The sequence below is a fragment of the Erinaceus europaeus genome, chromosome 5 (assembly GCF_950295315.1).
Source record: "Erinaceus europaeus chromosome 5, mEriEur2.1, whole genome shotgun sequence".
Classification (NCBI taxonomy): Eukaryota; Metazoa; Chordata; class Mammalia; order Eulipotyphla; family Erinaceidae; genus Erinaceus; species Erinaceus europaeus.
This window is the reverse complement of record NC_080166.1, coordinates 13,853,925-13,877,518: the sequence shown is the minus strand read 5'-3', so window position 1 is coordinate 13,877,518 and position 23,594 is coordinate 13,853,925. Positions and strand designations below refer to the sequence as shown.

Genomic DNA, 23,594 nt, shown 5'->3' with positions numbered 1-23,594 from the left:
AAATAAACGATCAAACAGAGGCCTGGAAAGACGTCTCTCTGATTAAAGTTTGCCCTGTGGTTCAGTTCTCTTCCTCTGGTGATGATGTAATTCTCAGCCATAAAATAAAGTCAAAGTGTAGGACTCACTGGAAAGGCCTGACACTGGCCCATAAGTGCCCCGTGGCTTTATATGTACTAAAATAAAAATGAACTTTATTCAAAATAATAAATATTCCACCATCATGCAGCAGGACCCCAAGCCCCTTCCTCCAGACCCCTCCCAGCCCTCTCCCCCTAGAATCCGTTACTCTGGTGTCTTTCCCTATCTTCTTCTGTCTCTCTGACTCTCTCTCTTTGTGTCTGAAAAGTTTGCAGTGCTGAAACACCTGTGATAATGACAAGAATGTAAGTTCTCATTTGCAGAGCTCAATCTGGATGTTTTATATATCAACCGTCCATTATTTTATGACTGTCTATATTAGCTGATGCTTACAATAGACTTTTTTTCTTTTTTTAATATTTATTTATTCCCTTTTGCTGCCCTTGTTGTTGTTGTTTTATTGTTGTAGTTATTATCGTTGTTGTTACTGATGTCCTTGTTGTTGGATAGGACAGAGAGAAAGGGAGAGAAGAGGGGAAGACAGAGAGAGGGAGAGAAAGACAGACACCTGTTTCACCGCCTGTGAAGTGACTCCCCCTGCAGGTGGGGAGCCGGAGGCTCGAATCAGGATCTTCACACTGGTCCTTGCGTTTAATGTTTTTGTCAGGGGAGTAATGGTTTACAGTCAGCAGTAAGTACAGTTGTTGGTACCTGTGTAAAGTTTCTCAGTTTCCTGCAAAACGCTCTCACCACCTACCTAGGTGGTTCTTTTTCTCTCTCCCTCTCTGTCCCCCCATCCTTTCTCGATTTCTCTCTGTCCTATCCAATAAAATGAAAAAAAAAAAAAAAAGGGCCTACCAGGAGTGTTGGATTCATAGTGTAAGAGGCACCGGGTCCCAGTGGTAACCCTGGAGGCAAACAAACAAAAAAGTCTTCAGCACAAACTATGACTCAGCAGTGATCAGGTGTGCTGCAGACACAGCTCCCATGCGTCTGAGTGCAGATGAGGGTTTGAGGGCACATTTTAGTCCCATTATACTTGTCCGTTGGCTTGACTCTGGTAGACAGGCCTTCCTTTTGCAAAGGAAACATAAGTGCTTAATTATATCAACAGTATGTTTTAATTTGTGTTTTGCTTCAGATGTGCATTCCCCACTCTTTTTTTTTTTTTTTTTATCGTTTCATCTTAGTGCCTCCAATGGGAATTATTGAACATGGATAATTTCGGTCATTCAAGCAATCCACATACATAGTAATTTTCAAAGCAACTTGTAATTAAGGAAGGAAGGAGGCGACAGATGTTCAAGCGTGACAAATGGTTCTGAGCATGGGATATTTCTTTCACAGATGCCCTGGTTTCATTCTTCCCAAGTGCTATTCTCTTAAGTCACTTTCAGATTTTCTATGAACTCAGAGCGCCATTCAGAACTCTACTAGGAGAATGAAAGAAAAAGAAAAAAAGAAACACAGGAAGCTGTTGAACTGTTGTATTTTTTTCATTAATATTGCTAACTAGAAATTCAAAGTCACGTTTAGAAGCAGTCAGAGCTTTTAGACAAAAGCACAGCTGTACATTCAGTTTATTTGCTGTGTTCTGGTGACGTGCCCTGCTAACAGAGCTAACAGCACAGCTGTCTCTTCATTTCGCTCTCAGACATGTTTCTTTTTCAAGATCGCTTTGACTTGCAGAGTCTCAAGAGGCTCTGCTTTGAAAAAAAAAATTGCGACAACAAAGGCTGAAGATAGAATTGGCTCATAGTAGGTCACATTCTTGCGTTATTTTATAAGCCCTGCTGCGTGGGAAAGTCCCACTCACTGCTATTCGGCATCTTGTGTCTGTCGTGATGGAAAGGATTTCCCACATCTGCCTCAGAAACTCCTGGCCTCTCGAACTCACTGGAGATGATCCAGAAGCACTTCCAAAGGCACACTAGTGGCACCTCGTGTGAGAAAGAGATGGCATGGCTAAAACAGAAAAGGGAGAAAGCGAGAGAGAAAGGAAAAAGGAAGCCGTGGAATCTGCCTCATGACACTATTCAGTTTCTGCATAGAAAACCAGAAACCACAACCTCTTAAAGCGGGAAAGACAGAAATATCAGGGACAAGCAGATGGGATCCAGGCACTGGGAAAGGGTCCTTCTCCAGTTCCCCAGAAGTTTTCCCTAGGAAACTTGTTTAATTGATTTCTTTCTCTTATCTCTTTGCAACTGCTAAGAGCATTAAGTGATAAGACCTTGAAGGCTGAGCATGAAGGGGAGCAGAAGAGGCCAGCCTATTGCCTGAATCATCTTTGATCATTAATTTCCCCCTTGCTTGGTGTGAGTGTGTGACATTGTTCATTTCTAAGTCATTTTCCAACATGAAAGGGGGGATAAATATCCCCAATGATTTCCTGCGCTTGCTGGATTTTGCAGATGTTTTCATCTGTATGTCTAGTCAGGCCAAAGTGTCAAGTGCCCTCCTACAGAAGATGAGTGGCTGGCTGGCTTAGAGCATCTGGGACCGCCAGGGTGACACCTCCATGCCAGGGAGCAAGAAGCTTTGCTGTCTCCCCACCTCTCTCCTCTCTGTGTCTCTCTTTCTCTGCCCACCTTCTCTAAATCACAGAATAAAAAGGGAGAAGGGAGGCTGGTCTGCAGTATTGCACATGTGTGAGACCTTGCAAAAACTAATTTCCCAATCTCAAGTAGCTTCTTATGTTAGGGGGACAAGTACAAGCCAAGTAGTCAGAGTGTAAGTCCTAAGTCAGCCATGACAGAGGAACAATGAACAGCAGCACCACTGAGTCCAGAGGAGGGAGAAACTGGTTATGTGAAATCTGGCCAGGACTGGGCCCTTTGAGATGGTACTGAGGACTTGCGGTGAGTGGGGACTCAGGGGCCCAATGTTGTAAAGGAAAGACAGGAATGGAGATATTTTAGCCTGCTTGAGCTCCAAATGTGCATGCCTGAGACCCCAGAGGGCGCCAGTTCAATCCCGGGCACAACCTCATGCCAGAGCTGGACAGTGCTCTTGTTTTTCCTTGTCTTCTCTCTCATAACAAATGAGTGCCATAAATAAATACTAATGAAGAAAAAAGAGGATGTGATGGTTGTACTGTGCATTTGGCGCTTTTTTTTTATGGCTCAAGGATATGTAAAATAATGTGGCAAGACCCAGATTTGGAAAGGACAAAGTTTCATGTCTAAAAGGTCTACAGGTTCTTAGCCAGCCTATTTCCATGAACTTGAAGCTGGTGTCACAAAGTCAGAGCTAGGGTGACCTTCTTAGGGTATATTTCCACAACATGACTAGAGATTTCAAACACAGCACTTCTGTTGTATTTTCAAATGTTTCTTTTGGCATGCCGACAAATAATGAGAGGGAGAGAGAGGAGACAGGGACAGTAGTCTAGACATGGATGCATCCTCAGTGTCCATCAGAGTATAATGTAGTGAATAAATGAGCCTAAGTATGAAATTCATGTATGGGGTTTTTAGATAGAGACAGAAAAGTAGAAATGCAGAGAAAGAATGAAAGAGACTAAAACACCTGCCCTTCCTTCAGTGTTGGGGGGGGGGGGTGTTGGATCTGAGACTAGATGGTGCACGCGACAAAACACACTCCCCTGGGGAGCTTATCTTGTTGTCCTTGTTGTTGTTGTTATTGTTGCCATTGCTGTTGTTGTTTCTGGATAGGACAGGGAGAAATTGGTGGGGAGACAGATGGGCACTTACAGACCTGCTTCCCTGTCTGTGAGGCGACCTCCTTTCCTGAGGGTGGGGAGGGTGGGGAGCTGGGGGCTTGAACTGGGAGCCTTATGCGGTCCTTGCACTTCCTGCCATGTGCACTTGACCCAGTGTGCTACCACTCGCCCCCACCTACCCCCGGGGAGCTATTTTGCCAGCCCTCTGTACCAGTGTGTAAATGTGCATTTAATGACAGTTTGGTGAATAGTGTCAACATCTTTTCCGGTGACGTTGTTATTCTTAGAGATTCCGCTGCTTTTGTCTCCTCTTTGGTTCACTCTTAACTCCTTTTGTCCTGGGGTTTCTCTTCTCTTTATTTGAGATTCTTCACACCTCAGTGGCATTGACTTTGGTTTACAAATGTTTCACGCCATGATGTTTGTTTATGATAACTTGATTTCTTTTCTGTTGTTTGTTTTATTGCATCAATATTCCATCACTTTATAGGAGGTTAATGGTTTGCAGCACAGTTGTTGACACACCAATACACTTTCTCATCGCTTCTTGATGGACGTCTGCAAAACACTCTCACCACCAGCATGAGCCAAGACCCTAAGCACCCTTCCAGCCCTTGAACCTCCTTGTTCTTGTTCTTGAATTATTTCAGTGTCTTTCTATCTGGATTTACAAGGCTGCACCAAATGAATCAAATTCCTTGCTGAGAATAAGCATGTCTGCAGTCAGCACGTATGAAGTTCTTCAAAATTGGTTTTGAAATAAGCTTCTACTTAGCGGTGGCCTTTCAAACCTTATCACACTTCCATAGGCAAGACTTAAGTACATGTCCTCATGCAGAATCCCTAATTAATTAAGAAAAACTAGAAGTCCTAAGATAAGTTTCTCTGGAAGTGTCCCATATGCCCAGAACTTACAGGTTATTATCCCAGGCACCATGTCTTCCAGAACTGAGTGATGTCCCACCCTCTTTCTCTCGAGACAAAAATAAAATTAAAATATAAATTAGACAGATTAGTTGTTTAGCATCCACTGGGGATGTCTATAATATTTTGTTAGCCTCGATTTCTGCAACTACTATTTAGCTCCATGTGGGTATGTTGGTGGAGGACTCAGGAAGCTTTGCCTTGGGAGCTCACGTCTTAGATGATATCTCAGAAGCTGTCACTCACTCTTGTGCTATGTGTCCCCAGATTACAACATAATGAGAAACATCCAGCCAAAGGAAACTGTCTTTCTACTCTGGAGAGCCTGGTATTTGGCTTATCTGAATTTTTCCAAAAAAAAAAAAAAAGTGAACAGAGAAATGATAACTTTTTCCCTGCAGAGTTTGCTCCTTGCTTCTTAGCAGAACCGCCAACTTCTCTTTGTCACAATCTTTTGTGCTTCACTGCGTCCAAGGAAGACCTCAAAACCCGTGCAAGGATAACTTTCCTCCCATGTAAATATTTACAGCAGAACTGAGCTTGCAGAGGAGTGTTATACAATCCTGGCATTTTCCAGATGTTTTGCATCTTGGTGGAGAAAAAACGTTTGCTTGGTTTGGCCAGAAATTGTATGTTGAGCCCTTGGAACTGTGTCAAGGTGAGATCCTTGGTGAGTCTAGAATGGGAGGGAGCCTGTGATGCTTTCCTTCCATCCCTCTGTACTGCAGAAGAAGACATTCCAGCACCTATGAGATATTATGCACAAAACACTGTGAGACTCAAGCTTCCAGGCCCAAGAGAAAACAGTGGTAGCATACCAGATTTGCATGCCTAAGGCCCCTCAGGTCAGAGGTTCAATCCCTGGAAATACCATATGTAATAATTGGTCACTGCTTTCTCTACTCTCTCTCTCTCTCTCTCTCCCCCCTTTCCTCCTCCCTCATGATAATAAGTGAAATAGATATTTTTATAAGAAGACTCCAGATCACTGGGGAATTGTCCCAGCCTCCAGGCCTCCACTCCCAGCACCTTCTCCATGCTCTGCACTAGATGGTGCACCTCCTGAATTCTGGGAAATTTATTGGCATCACATTGGCATAGAATGACAGGACTGTGACATCTGGAACCCAGCAGCAGAGTTTAGATCTCCCTCCCCCAAGGAGGCCTTGAAACATCATTGTAACTACACATCTAGAAGAGTCTGTTCCTAGGCATTTCAGGTCATGTTTGCACATCTCTCCCTTGCTTCAACATCTGCGCGTCTGTATCATAACCACCTCTATAAGTAGAGGACAGCCTCTGGCATCCTGGTAGGAGACAGAGAAGAGTATTTGTTTGAAAACAAGGACTTGTCTACCGGCTTCTCTCAAGTCATGTCTAGGGGATGGGTTGCTTCGTGGATGGTGTTTGTCCTGTGGGTTTCACATGGCTGAGATGCTACAGATACTGTGGGGGTCTGAGCCCTTCCCCCTACATGCAGGATGCAATGCCCTGGGGGCAGCTCTTACCAGACGGACGTGCACTTTTATGCCAAGGCTCTTGAGTCAGGACAAGATGCAGAATGTTCACCTACACATACCCCCTCTGCCGAGGTCTTCTCCCGGGGAGTACACAGATGTGAGATCTTGTGCAAAGTCTTTCCGCAGCTTTGCATCTAAACTTAGCTGGCAAGCCGATAGTCGCATCTTGCTTGCATTCTTGTACTCACCTTTCAGTAGAGTGTTTATGACAGGGGAGGATCTTGCAGATGACACACTCCTTATCAAGAAGATTAAGGAGGGGAGTCATGCGGTAGCGCAGCGGGTTAAACACAGGTGGCACAAAGCGCGAGGACCAGCATAAGGATCCCAGTTCGAGTCCCCAGCTTCCCACCTGCAGGGGAAGTCGCTTCGCAGGTGGTGAAGCAGGTCTGCAGGTGTCTGTCTTTCTCTCCCCCTCTTTGTCTTCCCCTCCTCTCTCCATTTCTCTCTGTCCTATCCAAAAATGACAACAACAACAATAATTGCAACTACAAAACAACAAGGGCAACAAAAGGGAAAATAAAAAATTTTAAAAAAAGAAGATTAAGGAGGACTGTCCAACAGTCCTGTCAAGAGACACAGAATGAATGTGTGATCAGATTCAGCACTCATTCAGATTTTTAAAGTCAACAGAGTGGACAAGAGTTTCTTTAATTGTCAAGGGTACCTTGACAAAATATTCTGTGCAAGGACTAGGGAGACAGCTCAACCTGAAAGAGCACCCTCTTGCCTGCTTCAGGTCTCAAAGGCCATAGAACTTAGCAGTGCTCTGGTCTGTGTCTTGGTAAATAGCTCCTGTATATGGGTTAAGTGAAGTCACAGAAATGCCCTGCTCTCCAAACTCCCAGCCTCAGTCTCCTGCACCACCACAGCCCAGAGCTGAGTGATACTCGGGTAAACAAAACAAACTAAAATTAGTTTTAAGAGTAATATTTTTAAAGAAATACCACTGATTAACCTAGGGATTCTCCAGAACCATTATTCAAACTTTCCTAAGGGCCTCCTCACGTGCTAATTTTGATTATAATTTTGTAGGCTTATGTGTCTTTTTTCCCTAGATGAGTAGACACAGAAGCAGAAAAAAGTCAGTTGTCTTAGCTAAATGGTTGCTGTGCTTCCTAGAAAGGCAAAATGAGATCTAAAATCATCCAAGTACATAATTCTAAGTGTTTCAGGTGGAGGAGATAGCATAATGGCTATGCAAAGAGATTCTCATGCCTGAGACTCCAAAGCCTCAGGTTCAATCCCCCATACCACCATGAGCTAGAGAAGAACAATGCTCTGGTAAAAACAAAACAAAACAAACAAAAAAAAAACATGCAGAATTCTATGTATTTTAACTGGGACATTTCTATACATCCAGAAGATGGTTTTGACAAAGAAACACCCTATTTCTTTAAAAGTCATCTTTCTATCACAAAAGAGATGGGCTTAAATAATCTTCCTATAGAAACTTTCTAACAAGTGACCCCTGTCATAGTATTTTCTATATTTAAAAAAGTGTTTATATGGTGCCTCTGGGCAGAAGGATTTGTCTGGTAGAGCATCAAAGTAAGGACCTGTGACCAGAAATAAGCATTCGGAAGATGTTCACCCATTTTTCTAGTCCCTGCTGTATATTTTGAAAATTTACTGTAACATGATTTTCAAATCTCACTGAAGGTACTATAAATACAATATATATATATATTCTTTTTCTAAGTAAGAAAGAGAACAAAGAGAACCTCCCAGCTACAGTATATCTGGTGTCAGGAATGGAAAGAAGTCACAACTGGTCAGTGCCCAGTGGAAGGAGCAGGCATGTTGCAGGGACTTTATTCCCACCTTTTGGAGCTCTGAGAACTCTGGCATCTTCAAGATAACATGGCGGTTCTATGATACTCTGTTGTTTTCTCTGGGATGGCTTCACAGGCGGGTAACAGACAACCAGGGACACATGGCTGAGCTGCGAACGCAGGTTAATCTTTATTCATGAGCGGGCAAGCAGTCCAACAACCTAATCACCACACCATGTGCTCCTCCATCTCTCTCCTCCAGCTGCAGCATCTGGAACCAAGGAAGTGTGTAGGATAGGGGGCGGGGAGAAGCAAGAAGCAGGAAACTACCAAGGACTAAACCAAAATCTCCCTGAGGCAGGGGGAATGAGACCAAACCAATGTAACAGAATGACCATGTAAACAGACCACAACGTCAAGCAATGTAACAGAAGGGATCCCAGAAGCAGAACTAGATGCATACCAACAGTTCCCCCTTTTCTTTTTAACTAATTGACCATAGTATCAGGAGTGTGGGGTGAACAGAAACCTATATCGTACAGGCATTTTTTCTTTAAAAAAAGAAACTGGCACAAACATGGAGGAACAAGTAAGCGAGCAACAAGAACCAGTGTGATGCCAAGGGAAGGCCTGAGGATGGTGTTTCTTGCCTCTGTGGGCAAGGCTTTATCAAGCTAACGGACCTTTCCTGCCTCTGTGGGTTTTCTTGCCTCAACAGGCATTTCCTGCCTCCGTGGGCATTACCTAGCATGGGGGGGTAGAGTCCCAAGGCAGCTGGCTGCAGTCAGTCTTTGAAAAACCCAGTAGCGTAAAGGGAAGCTACTGTAGGGTTGTGTACCAGTAAGTCCGATAGGAGTGCCAGTTCAAAGCAGATGTCCATGGAAGAATGCCAGGGGTGGAACATTGCATGAGGAAGGTCAGCCGCTGGAATTCCGCTCTTCTGTAGGAAACTTGACAGCTGCAATTCACTCACTTATGAAACAAAACTTGTAGCAGGTTAGAAGTTTACCACAACTGATAACTTGATGATTATAATTGGTTTAAGTATCTTTATAAATTTGGAAGGTCTTTTTCGTTTCATTTTAAGGCTGCTTAACCAATTTAAGTGCAATAAAATGTGGTAAAGCAAAGAACCCCTGCTAGAGCCTCAGGCATGAGAATTATTAGCATAACCATTGTGCAGTCCACCGTTTCTAACTGAGGAGGTATTTGAGAGCTTCACATATCAACAACGTCCTTTTTTTTTTACCCTTTGTTACACCCATACAAGATGGAGACACACCCTAGGTGTGCACAGGTTTTTTTAGACCAACTTAGTTAAAATATATTGATTTTTAACTAATTTTTTACCTCAGACTTTAAATGTAAGTTAATTTTACCTTTATGAGAATTATGTTGAAAACCTTTTTAATTTAACTTTGCCTGGTAAGAATGTAGCCTTAAAGTTACATTTTTAACCATAAAGTTAATGTTTACCAAACTTCAAACACACATATAAACATGGTCTTAAATACACCAGGAGAAAAACTTTTGTTACGAAGACATGTCATTTTAAACACGAGTTTAGATCTGTACTCTTAGTTGTTCGGGGGGTACATTGTCCGGCGGAGGCTTTTTGTGCAGCTTCACTTCCAGGAATTGCAGGGTTGCCATCACTGCATGTATGTCTGTGTATTCTAGCTCCTCTGCTGTCAGAGCTGAGCTGGGGATCTTGACCATGGGGCCCAGTCCCCGCAGGGATCCTGCGGTCTCTGGGTGGTCCGGGATCTGTCCAGACTTCATAGCAGGAGGGCGGGCACGCCAGCCGTGCAGAAGGCATGGGCCAAGGTGCCCCAAAGCAGTGGCCAGGATGGGCTGCAGCCCTGCCTGCCATGTCTGCCACCCTGCTCCTGGCAGCCGAGCAGTGTGGAGGGAGCCTGCGGCCGAAGCCCCACATCCCGTGGCGGCAAGTAGGCTCCAGCAGGCCGGCAGTGGATGGAAACCAAAGTGTGGCCCATAACGAAATGTTCCAGAGACGGAGAAACTGTCTCATGAAGAAAGAGTAGAGGCTTTTAGAAACCTCTCAATAAGTAGAAAGGCAGGCCATTGTGGCTTTACTTATCTGATCTTCTTTGGTCTGTTGCATGTGTGTGGAGCCAAGATTCAAGTCCCTGTTCAGGGCGCCATTATGTTGTTTTCTCCAGGCTGGCTTCACGGGCGGGTAACAGACAACCAGGGACACATGGCTGAGCTGAGAACGCAGTTTAATCTTTATTCACGAGCGGGCAAGCAGTCCAACAACCTAATCACCACACCATGTGCTCTTCCATCTCTCTCCTCCAGCTGCAGTGTCCAGAACCAAGGAAGTATGTAGGATAGGAGGCAGGGAGAAGGAAGAAGTGCAGAACTAGCAAAGACTAAACTAAGATCTCCCGGAGGCAGGGGGAGTGAGACCAAACCAATGTAACAGAATGACCATGTAAATAGACCACAACATCAAGCAATCTAACAGAAGGGATCCCAGAAGCAGAACTAGAAGCATACCAACAATACTCTTAGTACACTTTACTGTCTACCTTCCAAATTGTCGCAGATGGAAGTACAGAGAGAACCATGACAAGGGATAGCATAAACAGGAATAGAGGTGTGGCTGACACCTAACCTATATGGGATGAAAGAAAGCAGATGAAAGAAATGGCCAAAAAAAAAAAAAAATGCATGAACTGAATTTCAGTAACAAATCCATGTAATTCTAATCCCAAGACACCAGTAACATTTTCAATTAAGTTCCAAGAGAGAAGGTTATCCAGTTGAGAAATGAAGCCATCAGTTACAGTCTGGAGCTAGCTATCATAGTCTGACACCACTCCAGTGTGAGCTCTCCATCCACCTCTGTGACTGTCTGGAAGGATTCTCTGAAAGCCACTAACTGCTTGTATGGTTATTGCACTGAGGTGATGATTCTGCTCAAAGGACAGGCTTTATCATCAGGCTGGTGACATTTCTTTTGCTGGGATGTGGGGGTGGGGGTGGGGGTGGTTATTTTGTTGATATTATTTCCACCTGTTAGAGACAAAGTCATTGCTGAATGGACGAAAGACAGGAATTCAGGTTCCTGCCTGGAAGTTAACTTTCACTGCCCTCGTCAACCCCTGTCCTACACAGACCACCCTCACTCTTCGCTGGGCTTTCTGCAAGGACCCCATGAATACCTTTCATGTGTTTACCAAAACTGAAACACAGACAGTTGTTTTAATTGCCTTACTAAAGAAGTAATGATTTACAAGATGATTCTTGTCATATGAATACCACTCCCATCACTAGCTTAGATATTCTTTTCCTTTCTTTCTTTCTTTTTTTTTTTTTTTTCTCCAGGCTTATTAATGTGGTTTGGTGCCTGCACCACGAAGCCACTGCTCCTGCAACCATATATATTTTTTCTTTTTAGATAGGACAGAGAGAAACTGAAATAAGAGGGGGAGAGAAACATAGACAGCTGCAAACTGCTTCACCACTTGTGAAGCGACTCCCCTTGCAGGTGAGGAGCCAGGGGCTCGAACCAGGATCCTTATGTGTGTTCTTGCGCTTTGTACTATGTATGCCATTATCCGGCCCCCAACTAGCTTAGATTTTCTTCCAGCATCATGGATTGTGCTCCACCACAAATCAAACCCTTCCCTCTACAACCACCAAGTCCTTGGTCTCACTGCACCAGACCATGCCTCCTCCATGCTTCACTCTGTGTCTTGCCTTTTCTTGCTTGTTTCCTAAGTTCCACCAATTAGTGGTACATCTGATATCCATCCTTCTCCTCCTGGCTGATCTCATTTAGTCTGGGAGGTGGCGTAGTGGATAAAGCATTGGACTCTTAGGCATGAGGTCCTGAGCTCCATCCCTGCTAGCACATGTACCAGAGTGGTGTCTGGGTCTTTCTCTCTCCTCCTATTTTTCTCATTAATGAATAAAATACAAAAACAAAAAATAGTAATGCTTACAATATTTTAAAAAATTCCATCCAAGATGAGACAGAGATTATTCAATCATTTTTGACAGCTGAGTAGTGTTCAATCATTTTTGACAGCTGAGTAGTATTCCGTTATGTATATGTACCACAACGTTCTCATCCTCTCATCTCTTGAGGATATGGGTTGCTTCCATGTTTGAGCTATCATACATAGTGCTATTATACATAGTCTTTGTATAGTTTTTGTTTTTGTTTGTTTGGTTAGTTGGTTTTGTTTTTGCTTTTTTGATAGGTTCTTAGGAGAGAAATTACTGGGTTATAGGGTAGGACCATTTCCAGTGCTCTGGGGAGTCTCTGATTTTCCACAGGGATTGCTACAATTAATACTCCCAGCAGCAGTGTACAAGGGTCCCTCTTTCCCCACATCCTTGCCAGAGCATCTTGTTTCTGTCCTTTCTGGATGGCATTCTCACAGGTGTGGAGTGGAATTCCATTGTTGTCTTTGTCTGCGTTTGTCTGATCACTAGTGACTTTGGGGATTTTTGCACAGGTCTGCTGGTCATCTGCATAGCCTTTCCCCATTTTTTTAGTGAAGTTATTTGGTTTTGTTGTTGAGTTTTATGATTTCTTTATGCATTTGGTTTATTAGTCCTTTGTCTGATGCAAGTCACGAAAAGAAGTCATGATCTTTTTCAGTTAAGTTGTTTGGCACTTTCAGTTATGGTTCTTTGTGCTGTGCAGAACTTTTTCTGTTTAACCCAGTCCCATTGGTGCTTTTTGATTCTGTTTCACTTACTTATGAACTTGGTTCCTCAAAGATGTTGCCAAGCATCGTGGGATGTTGGTCAGTGTGTCCTTATATATATTTGATAGTTTTTGCTCTAACACCCAAGACTGTGGTCTATTTGGAGTTGACTTTTGTGTGTGCTTATACATATTGATCCTATTTCATTTTTCTGCATATTTCAACCCAGTCTTCTCAGCACCAATTCCTATAAAGATTCTCCTTTCTCCATTTAATGGCCTAACCACCCTTGTCAAAAATTAGCTGTCATAGGTGTGACAGAAGCAATTTATTAAAAATAAAATAATCACCCAACTAAATGAACTTTTTACATCTCTTCTGTCATATAAGTCTTGAACATTACTCAAGATGGCTAGAATTGCAATCATGTGTTTGACTAGTTTTTGTATCATTAATGATATTTTATTAGTACATGGATACATTTCCCAGAAAATTAAATTAAATTAAAATAACCCAGAAGATTAAATTCCTGGCTGTGTCCCCTCTGGTGCCATGAATGGAGACAGTCACTTCTTGGTAACCAGCTGATCTGTCATTGGACACACCCCTGGGAGTGTCCAGTAGGACTGGAACTTGTCTGATTTCATGCTTCCTGCCATCAACTCTCTCCTGCATCTCAGTCCCTCATAGCACACAGCTGAGGCATGGCTTGTGGTACTTTGACATGTATCCTTCGGACCTCACTTTATTTATTTTCAACATTAATATCTGTCATCCTCTATGATTGTGTCTTAGCCTCTTGTACATAATATTGATGCCCCCAAAGGGATTAGAAAGAAACTTTTAAATAGCTTTATTTAAGAGAAACATAATTAAATTCCCACAGTATGTTGGCTAAATAATGAACAAAATATGTATTTCCTTGTGATTGAAATTACAGGCAAAAGTTGTTGATCAAGTGTACATGTTTTTCATTTTCCAGATCCATTGCATGACAGGATCCCAACTTAGAGAGCCAAAAAGACACCCGAGAGTTCCAAACATTTCCATGCTGGCTAAATAAAATGATAGGATTTTGACCTTAGCAATGAGTATTCCAAACACATTATTCATGATGCAGGGATTCTGGATTAAATTACTGTTATCATTTTTTAGGGCATAAAGCCTTAACTAATTATTTAACGGAAATGAATTGATTGAAAGCCAGTTTTTTCAAGAACTCAGATAAGACAAATTTTCAAGATAACCATTTTTCTATTAGATGATCACATTACAGAGGAAGTGAAATGACAAGCATGCAAATCTGAATGCAAGTTAATTAAAATGTGTTTTTCCGCTTAGATAAATCCATTCCCCCATGTGTAAGCCTGCTAAGATAGTTCTGGATTATTGAGACCATCTGAGTTTTCTCTGTGAGAATGACTGACCATCTTGAAAGGACTTTAAAGAACCAGGGCTTAATGCCTTACGTAATTCACAAATTCACAGGGGGTGTGAGCCTGGGGTTTCTTGCAGTTCTGCTTCTCACCATGTATGTATAGTAAGAGTGGAGCTGTGTCAGAATGGGGCAACTGGAGTACAGGCAACTAGCATAAAGGAGACCAGTTGATCCAAAGCTCCGGATCATTGCACCCCTGGAGCCAGGAGACCTTTGATGCTACACATTTCATTATAGGAAGCATATAATCTTGCTGCTTTTGTTGTGGGTTTTATAACAGTGGCAGGACTATATGGTTCACAGAAACTGCAGTGGAAAACTAGGCGAAAAAGGCCACCTTCACATGTGGCAAGAGCCATGCATCCTTAAACTTAGTTTCCCAGGACTCAGCTACAACACATGTGGGTCCCTGGAGGAGATCAGACAGGAACAGCAACAGATGCTTGTTCAAGTGACCTCCCCTGCCCATGGTCCCCAGGGAGGTTCCATCCTTTGCTATAGGTCATGATGTCAGCCATCTGCTAATTATGCACACAGCCCATAATTCCTTTTGCTTATGGTCAGTGTATTCCCAACATTTGATGACACGCACAAGTATGAATCTTTTGTTTAGTTGTTTGTTTCTTCTTTCTCTCTTTTCTCGCCACCAAAGGTCTGTTTATGAATCTTTGTAAGATGACTTTGAGGATTTCACGAAAGGTGTAAGCAAAATAAAATGTGTTATAACTCAGCTTCATTCTGCATTCCTTTAGCCCCAATTTTTCAGAAATTGTTGTCTTTAAAGTGAAGCTAAATAAGTGAGAAGAAAAATCCATCTGTTTATTTTTTTAATTTATCTTTTATTTAAGAAAGGACAAATTAACAAAACCATAGGGTAAGAGGGGTACAACTCCACACAATTCCCACCAACCAATCTCCTTATCCCATCCCCTCCCCTAATAGCTTTCCCATTCTCTATCCCTCTGGGAGTATGGACCCAGGGTCGTTGTAGGTTGCAGAAGGTGGAAGGTCTGGCTTCTGTAATTGCTTCCCCGCTGAACATGGACGTTGACTGGTCGGTCCATACTCCCAGTCTGCCTCTCTCTTTCCCTAGTAGGGTGGGTCTCTGGGGAAGTGGAGCTCCAGGGCACATTGGTGGAGTCTTCAGTCCAGGGAAGCCTGGCCGGCATCCTGATGGCATCTGGAACCTGGTGGCTGAAAAGAGAATTAACATATAAAGCCAAACAAATTGTTGAGCAATCATGGACCCAAAGGTTGGAATAGTAGAGAGGAAGTGTTAGGGAGGTACTCACTGTAAACTCTAGTGTACTTCTGCTTTCAGGTATATATTTTGCACTAGTTTATGGATAAGTGTGAACATATGCTCTCTCACACAGAACCTGGTCTATATCTAGGTTTTGGGACTTTGTTAGAAAGTGAACCACCTGAGATGGAATTAGAGTATACTATGAAAGGAAAGGTCTCACCGGAGTAATGAAGCTGAGGAGTTGTCATTCCACACGTGAAGTCTCTGGACACAGTCTGAGCTGAAGCATGTTGAGGTGGCAATCGTTGTGTTGATTAGGTTGCGATCGGCAGATGCAATATTATTTTATATGGATTGGGAGAGGCATACAGGAAAGTGGGCCCTATCCTAAGGTTCCAGGACTGGGGGAAATATAGGCTCTATAGTGGAGATATGAGGTTCCTGTTGTCTTAGGGTTCAAAAAGACATTGGATAGTTAATGTTATCATCACATTATTTGGTAATTGGGTTAACTTTGAAAATTCCTTTTGTTAGAGTTTGCTGTATAGTACCCAGTATCTTGTATGTAGCTGTGCCATTGGTTGCTTCTGATCTACTTGGTCTAGGCTTTTGAGAGAGTCTGCATATCAAATACACAGCCTGTATATTAAAAAGACTCAGTCTGTGTTTTAAAAACTTCGAGACATACAATTAATTTCCCCCTCTCATATTAATTAACTAGTGATTTATATGACTGCACTTTTCTAGGAGTGTACATAAACACCATTCCCACCACCAAAAGACTATGTCCCATACCACCCACCCACCCCCACCCCCAACCCCCACCGGCCCAGGAAGCTGCATGTCTACCCCTCACCACAGGGTTTTTACTTTGATGCCCTACTTTCAATTTAGTCAGATCCTGCTTTTAGTTTCCCTTTCAGATCTTCTTACTCAACTTCTGTTGATGAGTGGGATCATCCCATACTCATCTTTATCTTTCTACTTAGCTCACTTAACATAATTCCTTCTAGCTCTGTCCAAGATGGGTCAGAGAAGGTGTGTTCATTGTTCTTGATAGCTGTATAGTATTCCATTGTGTATATATACCACAGCTTTCTCAGCCACTCATCTGTTGTTGTTTATTTATTTTTAATCAGTGAACAGGTGAAAACAAGTTCTATAGGTGCCAGGACATGGCTCAGTACATAGAGTGTGTGTTTGCCATGTTTGAGATCCCGGATAGCATTCCCAGCACCATATGAGAGCACAAAGAGAAATCCATGAATGGAAGAACCATATTCCCCCCCATCCCTCCCTCACTCTCTTTCATCTCTACTTCTGCCCACCCCCCTTCTCATCAATACAGAATGAAATTGTACCACAGATGCGTCTTAGTGGTCTCATTCATGGGTATCTGCTGGGTTCATTCCCCAACACCACTTAATAAAAAAAAGTTGCCTATGTTAACCAACACCATCTAACTCCTATTATTCTTACTAGAATATCCAATTTCTCTAACACTCAAAAGTTAAGCTGTAACTGAAAGTTAATTTTCACATAAACTCAATGTGGACGTCTCAAGTATAACGTAGTCTCGGCATCTGTAGGATGTTTACTGAAACGGGCTTGTTTTGCCGTGGGCTGGCTCTTTCAGGAACACATTCATTTTCCAATTAGGGCTCAGTGAGTCCATATGAGTTTAGTTTTAGTCTGTGTCTTCATGGCTGAATTTTCCATAACGGCTACATTATTCTAATTTGATTTTTCATTTGCCTGCCAAGAAATTAAACCACTTTAGCCCACACGAGTGTGACTCTGTGGTTAAAACCATAAAATCCAAATCCTCACATTATAGGGAGGATTTATTTCTTTTCTTAAACCATGGCTTTCATATAGTGGCCTAGATAGAGAGAGGGGGACATGCACATGCTAGAGACATCTGGACACAACATGAACACACATCACCAAAGGTCATTTCCCTGTCAGAAAACTAAGGATGCTTGTGGCTATTTGGGGAAATTATAAAAATCCAGGACGATGACTCCATTTATTACCATAATGGCATGATCTCTGACTTACAGCCCAAACCTTCATCTTAAATAATTCAACCTCAACTTGTTGCTTCTTATTAAACTGATCCTTCCAAAATTTCTCATAAGAACTCTTAAAATAGGTGCACATTTTGAAATGTGAAGTGGCTGATTGCAGTTAAACATGTTCCGTTTTAGAACAAAACAAAACTAAACACACAGAAAACAGGAATGGGCGTGGGTAGGCAGGCAGAGTTTGTGGTCAAGAGCCGTGAATCGGCAGTCCCCAGCACCAGGCTTTCACGCCTCAGTAATAGAACTTTCTCTGTTCATCACACGTGCTTTCCAGGAATAAGGAAGAACAAAAGGTAGAAGTTTAGGAGGCCAGGTGGCGGCTTGCCTTCTTAAGAGCACACATTGCAGTGCTCGAGGACCTGAGTTCAAACCACTGGTCCCCACCTGCAGGGGGAAAGCTTTACAAGTTGTGAAGCAGGGCTGCAGGTGTCTCTCTGCCTCTCTTCCTCTGTATCTCCCCCTTCCCTTTCAATTTCTCTCTGTCTCTATCCAATAATAACTAAAGAAAAGAAAAAGATAAAAAAAAACATAAAATAAATGTCTCCATTCTGGATGTTTGTTCTTAGAGACTGATAATTTGAAGACATCTTAAGTGTGAAGACAGACTGAGTAAATGGGTCATCTTATTACAGAGTGCCTGCAATCCACAGGCTCTGTAATAAGGAAGATGACCAGCACCGTGCTCATTCTCTTGTTCCCCTGGGCTTCCCACAGAGTTATGGAAAGGGATGCCTAAAATGATGGGGAAGGAGGAATGTCAGCTTCATCCTGTACAGAGGCACATATGTAATCTAACGCACGCATACACGGATCTTCCTCTAGTCAGAAAGTAGAAGAATACTTGCCTCTTTCTTTGCTCTGTGAAGAACGAGGGCTATTCCATACCTGTGAGCTTTGGAGAATTACTAGTTTCCAGTGGAGGAGGATGGGGACACAGAACTGTGCTGCTGGTGCCCCTAGTATCTTACAATTTTGCAAATCACTTTTTATTATTTTTAATGAGGGCTGTTTGTGGAAGGTGAGTGTATGCATTTGAAAAACACTGAAATGTCTGATTCGGTCTGCAAACCCCTCAACTCCCAGGATCCAGCAAAGCTGACTGTCCCATGGCGCAAGTCTAGAACTTGGAAAAATACCTTTCCGGACTGTTAACGTGGCACCCAGACTAGTTATGTTTGTACTCAACTCAAAGCGTCCCTGTGCCTTGCACTGGAGTTTTCTTTTTTAGTGTTCGTAAGTGTGCTCCATTTCTAAACAGATGCATTTACTTCTAGCTGTCTTTATTTATTTTTGTGAGAATAAGAGAGACCAGAGCTCTGCTCGGCTCCAGCATAGTGCTGAAGTTTTCTGATCTCAGACTCCCTGACACTTGTTACTAGAAACCTGAGTGAAGTGTGACATTACGTGATGCCTGCAAAGTAGATGTTTTGCTCTTTGTTTGTCTACCAGGTCCATGCCGTTGACTTATCTACTGTGAGGCCTATCTTTAGGCCTGTGTCCCTTGTTACAAGATTCCTGCTCTAGGGCAAAAAGTCTAGATATGTCAGAGATTTTTCTTGGCTCACAGGCTAAGAGAGAAGAATGCACTGCTACATGCAAAACTAAAAAAGGGGGGGTTACTGGGGAGATGGCATAATGGTTCTGCAAAGGTCTCGGGTTTAATCCCCAGGCCCACCATAAGCCAGAGCTGAGCAGTGTTCTGGTATTTCTGTGTTTCTCTGTATCTCTCTCTCTTATTAAAATAAAATTAAATAAATAAATAAATAAATAAATAAATAAATAAAACACCCATAGCTCTGGTGTCTGGCTGTTGCCCTGAGGGTCTGGAGATTGTGTGTGGGATCGCTGGAATAAACTTCATATCTTATGGCATCAAAGGGATGTACCTGACATGATGACATTTGGATAAAGACAGAATTAAACACCCTTACCCTGATGTTTCCCCCTTAGAAATGTATTCTGATCTTTATCTTTGTGATGTATAACCAATTGTTATTTGTACCTTGATAAATACTCCTGGAATTTTGAAATGGACGGGGACACACACTGGACACAGTCCCAGTTCGGGATGTCTTGTGTATCCCAGTTGACCTCTTGTGATCCACTGCATGGCAGCTGACTGTGGTTGTTCTCGCTCCACTCTGGATGCGTCTAACCTCAGGGCTCTGGCAACTGGCTAAGGTTCTCTCCACCTATGCCAGGGATTGAACCTGTGACCTCTGGGCCTCTGGCCAGCAGGGCTTGTGCACTCATCACCTGTGTCCCCCATCCCACACATGCCCTGTCTCTTGTCTGGCAGGAATACCAGTCATGCAACACCAACACATGTCCTGAGCTGAAGAAGACCACCCCCTGGACCCCCTGGACCCCCGTGAACATCTCCGACAATGGCGGCCACTACGAGCAGCGGTTCCGGTATACATGCAAAGCCCGCCTGCCAGACCCCAACCTGCTGGAAGTGGGGAGACAGAGAATTGAGATGCGCTACTGTTCCAGCGATGGGACCAGTGGCTGCTCCACTGATGGTGAGTGGGGACAGCTTGGAACAAACCTGCCTCGGGGCCTTTGCTCTTCCCTCCCAAGTTTGCAGGGTGGGGAAAGAGGCAGTGGGGGGAGAGTCCCTTTCTGGATTCGTAGGGCTTAGCATCCCTTCTTTAAAAAAAAAAAATCTTGGGAGTCAGGCGGTAGCGCAGCAGGTTAAGCGCACATGGTGCAAAGCACAGGGACCGACATAAGGATCCCGGTTCAAGCCCCTGGCTCCCCACCTGCAGGGGAGTTGCTTCACAAGCAGTGAAGCAGGTCTGCAGGTGTCTCTTTCTCTCCCCCTCTCTGTCTTCACCTCCTCTCTCAATTTCTCTTTGTTCTATCCAATAGCAACAACAATAATAAGAAGAACTACAACAATAAAAAACAACAAGGGCAACGAAAGGGAATAAATAAGTAAATATTTTTTTTTAATCTTGCTGGATGTGGGTGGGGTTGCATTTGCTTGAGCACACATGGTACCATGAGCAAGGACCCAGATTCAAACTCCTGGTCCCCACCTGTAGGGGAAGCTTCATGAGCAGTGAAGCAGGGCTGTAGGTGTCTCTCTTTCTCTCTCCCTTTTTAACTCCTCCTCCCTCTCAATTCCTCTCTATCCTATCAAAATAAAAAAATAATAAAAAAGTGAATTGGGAGGTGGCCTTTCTGACTGAGCACACACATTATCATGTGCAGGGATCCAGGTTCAAACCCTCAGTCCCTACCGGCAGGGGGGGAGCTTCAGGAGCAATGAAAACAGAGCTGTATGTGTCTCTCTTTGTCTTTCCATGTCTGTCTCCCCTTCCTTCCCCAATTCTCTCTGTGTTGTCCTATAAAAAAGTAAATCTTTTTAAAAAATAAAAATATTCTGTATAAAATAGATAAAAAGATAAAAATCAATGGAATAGTCTTTTTAAAATACTCTATGATTTAACATTGGCTTGCAAGATTTTAAGATTCTTCGAAGTCTAGTTTCACAGCTACCTTCACTGTAGAAGACTGAGTGCACCAACCCCTCCCTCCCCCCCACACACACATTGCTCTCATTCATTTGCGGAGTCTAAGAGTCAGCCTGGTCATTGTTAGTACTGTGTAAGCCTACTTGTTTTAGTTGTCAGTGACCCACACCATTGGGTGCTTGTCTTTATTTACTGACTTCAGTTAGCATTCCAGTTCCATCATTCTGCCCCAAAAGACACAGTGTCACCACTTTTCATGGTAGAATATTATTCCATAGAATTCTGCCCCACCAACATGGCTAATATTCTTTTTCTTTCTTACTAAAGGAAGGAAGGAAGGTGTGTGTGTGTGTGTGTGTGTGTGTGTGTGTGTGTGTGTGTGTGTGTGTGATTGGGTATCTGCTTTATTTCTACAGTTACACTACTGAGTGGCTTTGACAACTTAGAAGCCAACAAACAAGTCCTCTTAGCACACTCCATAGCAGTAATGCCTGTAGAACAGAATGGGTTTTATAACCAGTTGACAGGAAAGACACTTACCTAGTATGTGTGATTATCCATTACATGGTCTGGTGAGTGAACCCCTCCAAAGGACGTCAGAGCACTTCCAGGAAGCTTGTGGGAAATTCATCTTTTCTCATCAATGTATTGAACGAAGCTCAGTGACCTTCCCTGGTTCTTCAGGCAGAAGCATAAGCTGCAAAGAAATGCTTCTTTTTTTAACCCCAAATGGAGCAGAGAGAAATTGTGTCTCTATATTTATACTTGTGGAAGAATGTTTCCATTCAAAAGACAAACATGGGGGAATTATTCCTGGTATTGAGGGAAATGCCTTGCTAGTAGCAGATGCAGTCCCCATTACTATTTGGATTATGCTTATCCTAAAATATGGGACTTTTCTTTTTCTAGAGCTCAAATTGGACTGAATTTCCTGTAACTTATTTTCAAATTCAGTGATTCTCTTCCCAGTTTATTCACTTATGCCTTTCATTCAGAACAGACTGCTGTGAACTGTCTCCTTTCTTGTGACATCAGAGCAAAGAATGAAAATAATTTTAAATTTTCCAGGAGAATCAACTTTATTCATCTTTCTGAACATATGTGCTTTAATCTTTGCATTCTCCCATCTATGCAAAACAACATCAATATCTGTTCTCTGTGTTAAGAGAAAAATACATATCTCTTTAAAAAATTACGGGAGCTGGGCTGTAGCGCAGCGGGCTAAGCGCAGGTGGTGCAAAGCACAAGGACCGGCATAAGGATCCCGGTTCGAGCCCCACCTCCCCACCTCCTTCACCTTCACAGGCGGTGAAGCAGGTCTGCAGGTGTCTATCTTTCTCTCCTCATCTCTGTCTTCCCCTCCCTCTCTCCATTTCTCTCTGTCCTATCCAACAACGACAACAACAATAGTAACTACAACAATAAAACAACAAGGGCAACAAAAGGGAATAAATAAAATATTTTTAAAAAAAAGAACAAAAAAAATTACCCTATGTTTCTACCTAGAGATTTTATCAGATAGTTGTAAAAAAGACTCTTGTTTCTTGTCTTAATAGATTTCACTTCCAATGACCATCACACCTCTTGGCAGCAGTATCTTGGCAATGCACATAGAACTTGTCTCTGACCATACAAAGCAAGGCTGGATCATGAATGGCTACCCTCTGCTAGTTACCACAAGGTGCTGGCTGGTCAGAGGATGGCTCTTCTAATCCATTTGCTCTAAAGAGCTTCCTTCCTGAGCTTCTTGCATTTTTGAAGGCCCAACAACCTTGCTTCCTGATAGGAAAAGCTCTTTGGTGAATGCCTGCTCCCACATCTCAGGAACTAGTTAGTCTTTGTTGAAAGCCCATATGACCTTGCTTATATTCAGGGAAATTACTGAATATGTTTTTTTTTTCTTTATTGGGGGATTAACAGTTTACAGTCAACAGTAAAATATGATGGTTTGTACATGCATAGCATTTCCCAGTTTTCTACATAACAATTCAACTCCCACTAGGTCCTCCTCTGTCATCATGTTGCAGGACCTGAATCCCCCCTCACCCCACTCCAGAGACTTTGACTTTGGTGCAGTACACCAGCTCCAGTCCAGGTTCTGCTTAGTGTTTTCCCTTCTGACTCAGTATGTTTTTTTTGATGTTGGAAGTGGGTGGGCACTTTCACGTATATGAACAGTGTGATTCTAACTAAATAACCAGTGCAAAGAGCTCACTGCAGACCTGAGAAAAGAGGTGTCACTCCTACAGAAAGAACTCCCAGTCCCTGCCGCCCTTTGACCTCTGTCCTCGGGACACATACCTTGCTAGTAAGTGAGGCCTCTCTGCAGGGAAGCCTCCGCCACATGCTAAGATCACTCGTGTGTTGTTTTGTGTTGGGCTCTGGGGTCCTGGCTCGGCTTCCTGGTGCAGTCGTGCTGCAGATGCCTGTCCCCATGACTTGCAAGCAGGACCCTCTGCACATTCACCAACTTCAGGCTCAGTGAAGGAAAAAATGCTCTGAATCATTGACTGTCAGAGAAATGCAAATAAAAACAACAATGAGATATCACTTCACCCCTGTGAGAATGTCATACATCAGAAATAATAGCAACAATAAATGCTGGAGAGGTTGTAGGGCAGAGGAACCCTCCTGCACTGCTGGTGGGGATGTAAATTGACCCACCTCT

The 23,594-nt window shown here is 43.1% G+C and overlaps 1 protein-coding gene across 2 annotated transcripts in view; it reads left to right on the top strand.

Annotated features, from left to right (window-relative positions):
• SEMA5A (semaphorin 5A) overlaps positions 1-23,594 on the top strand; it is a 380,052-nt gene that overhangs the window by 333,944 nt on the left and 22,514 nt on the right. For both annotated transcript variants that reach the window (XM_007520548.3, XM_060191157.1), the window contains one exon: positions 19,744-19,969. In XM_007520548.3, the coding sequence (XP_007520610.1) occupies positions 19,744-19,969 (226 nt within the window). The remainder of the gene's footprint in view (positions 1-19,743; positions 19,970-23,594) is intronic.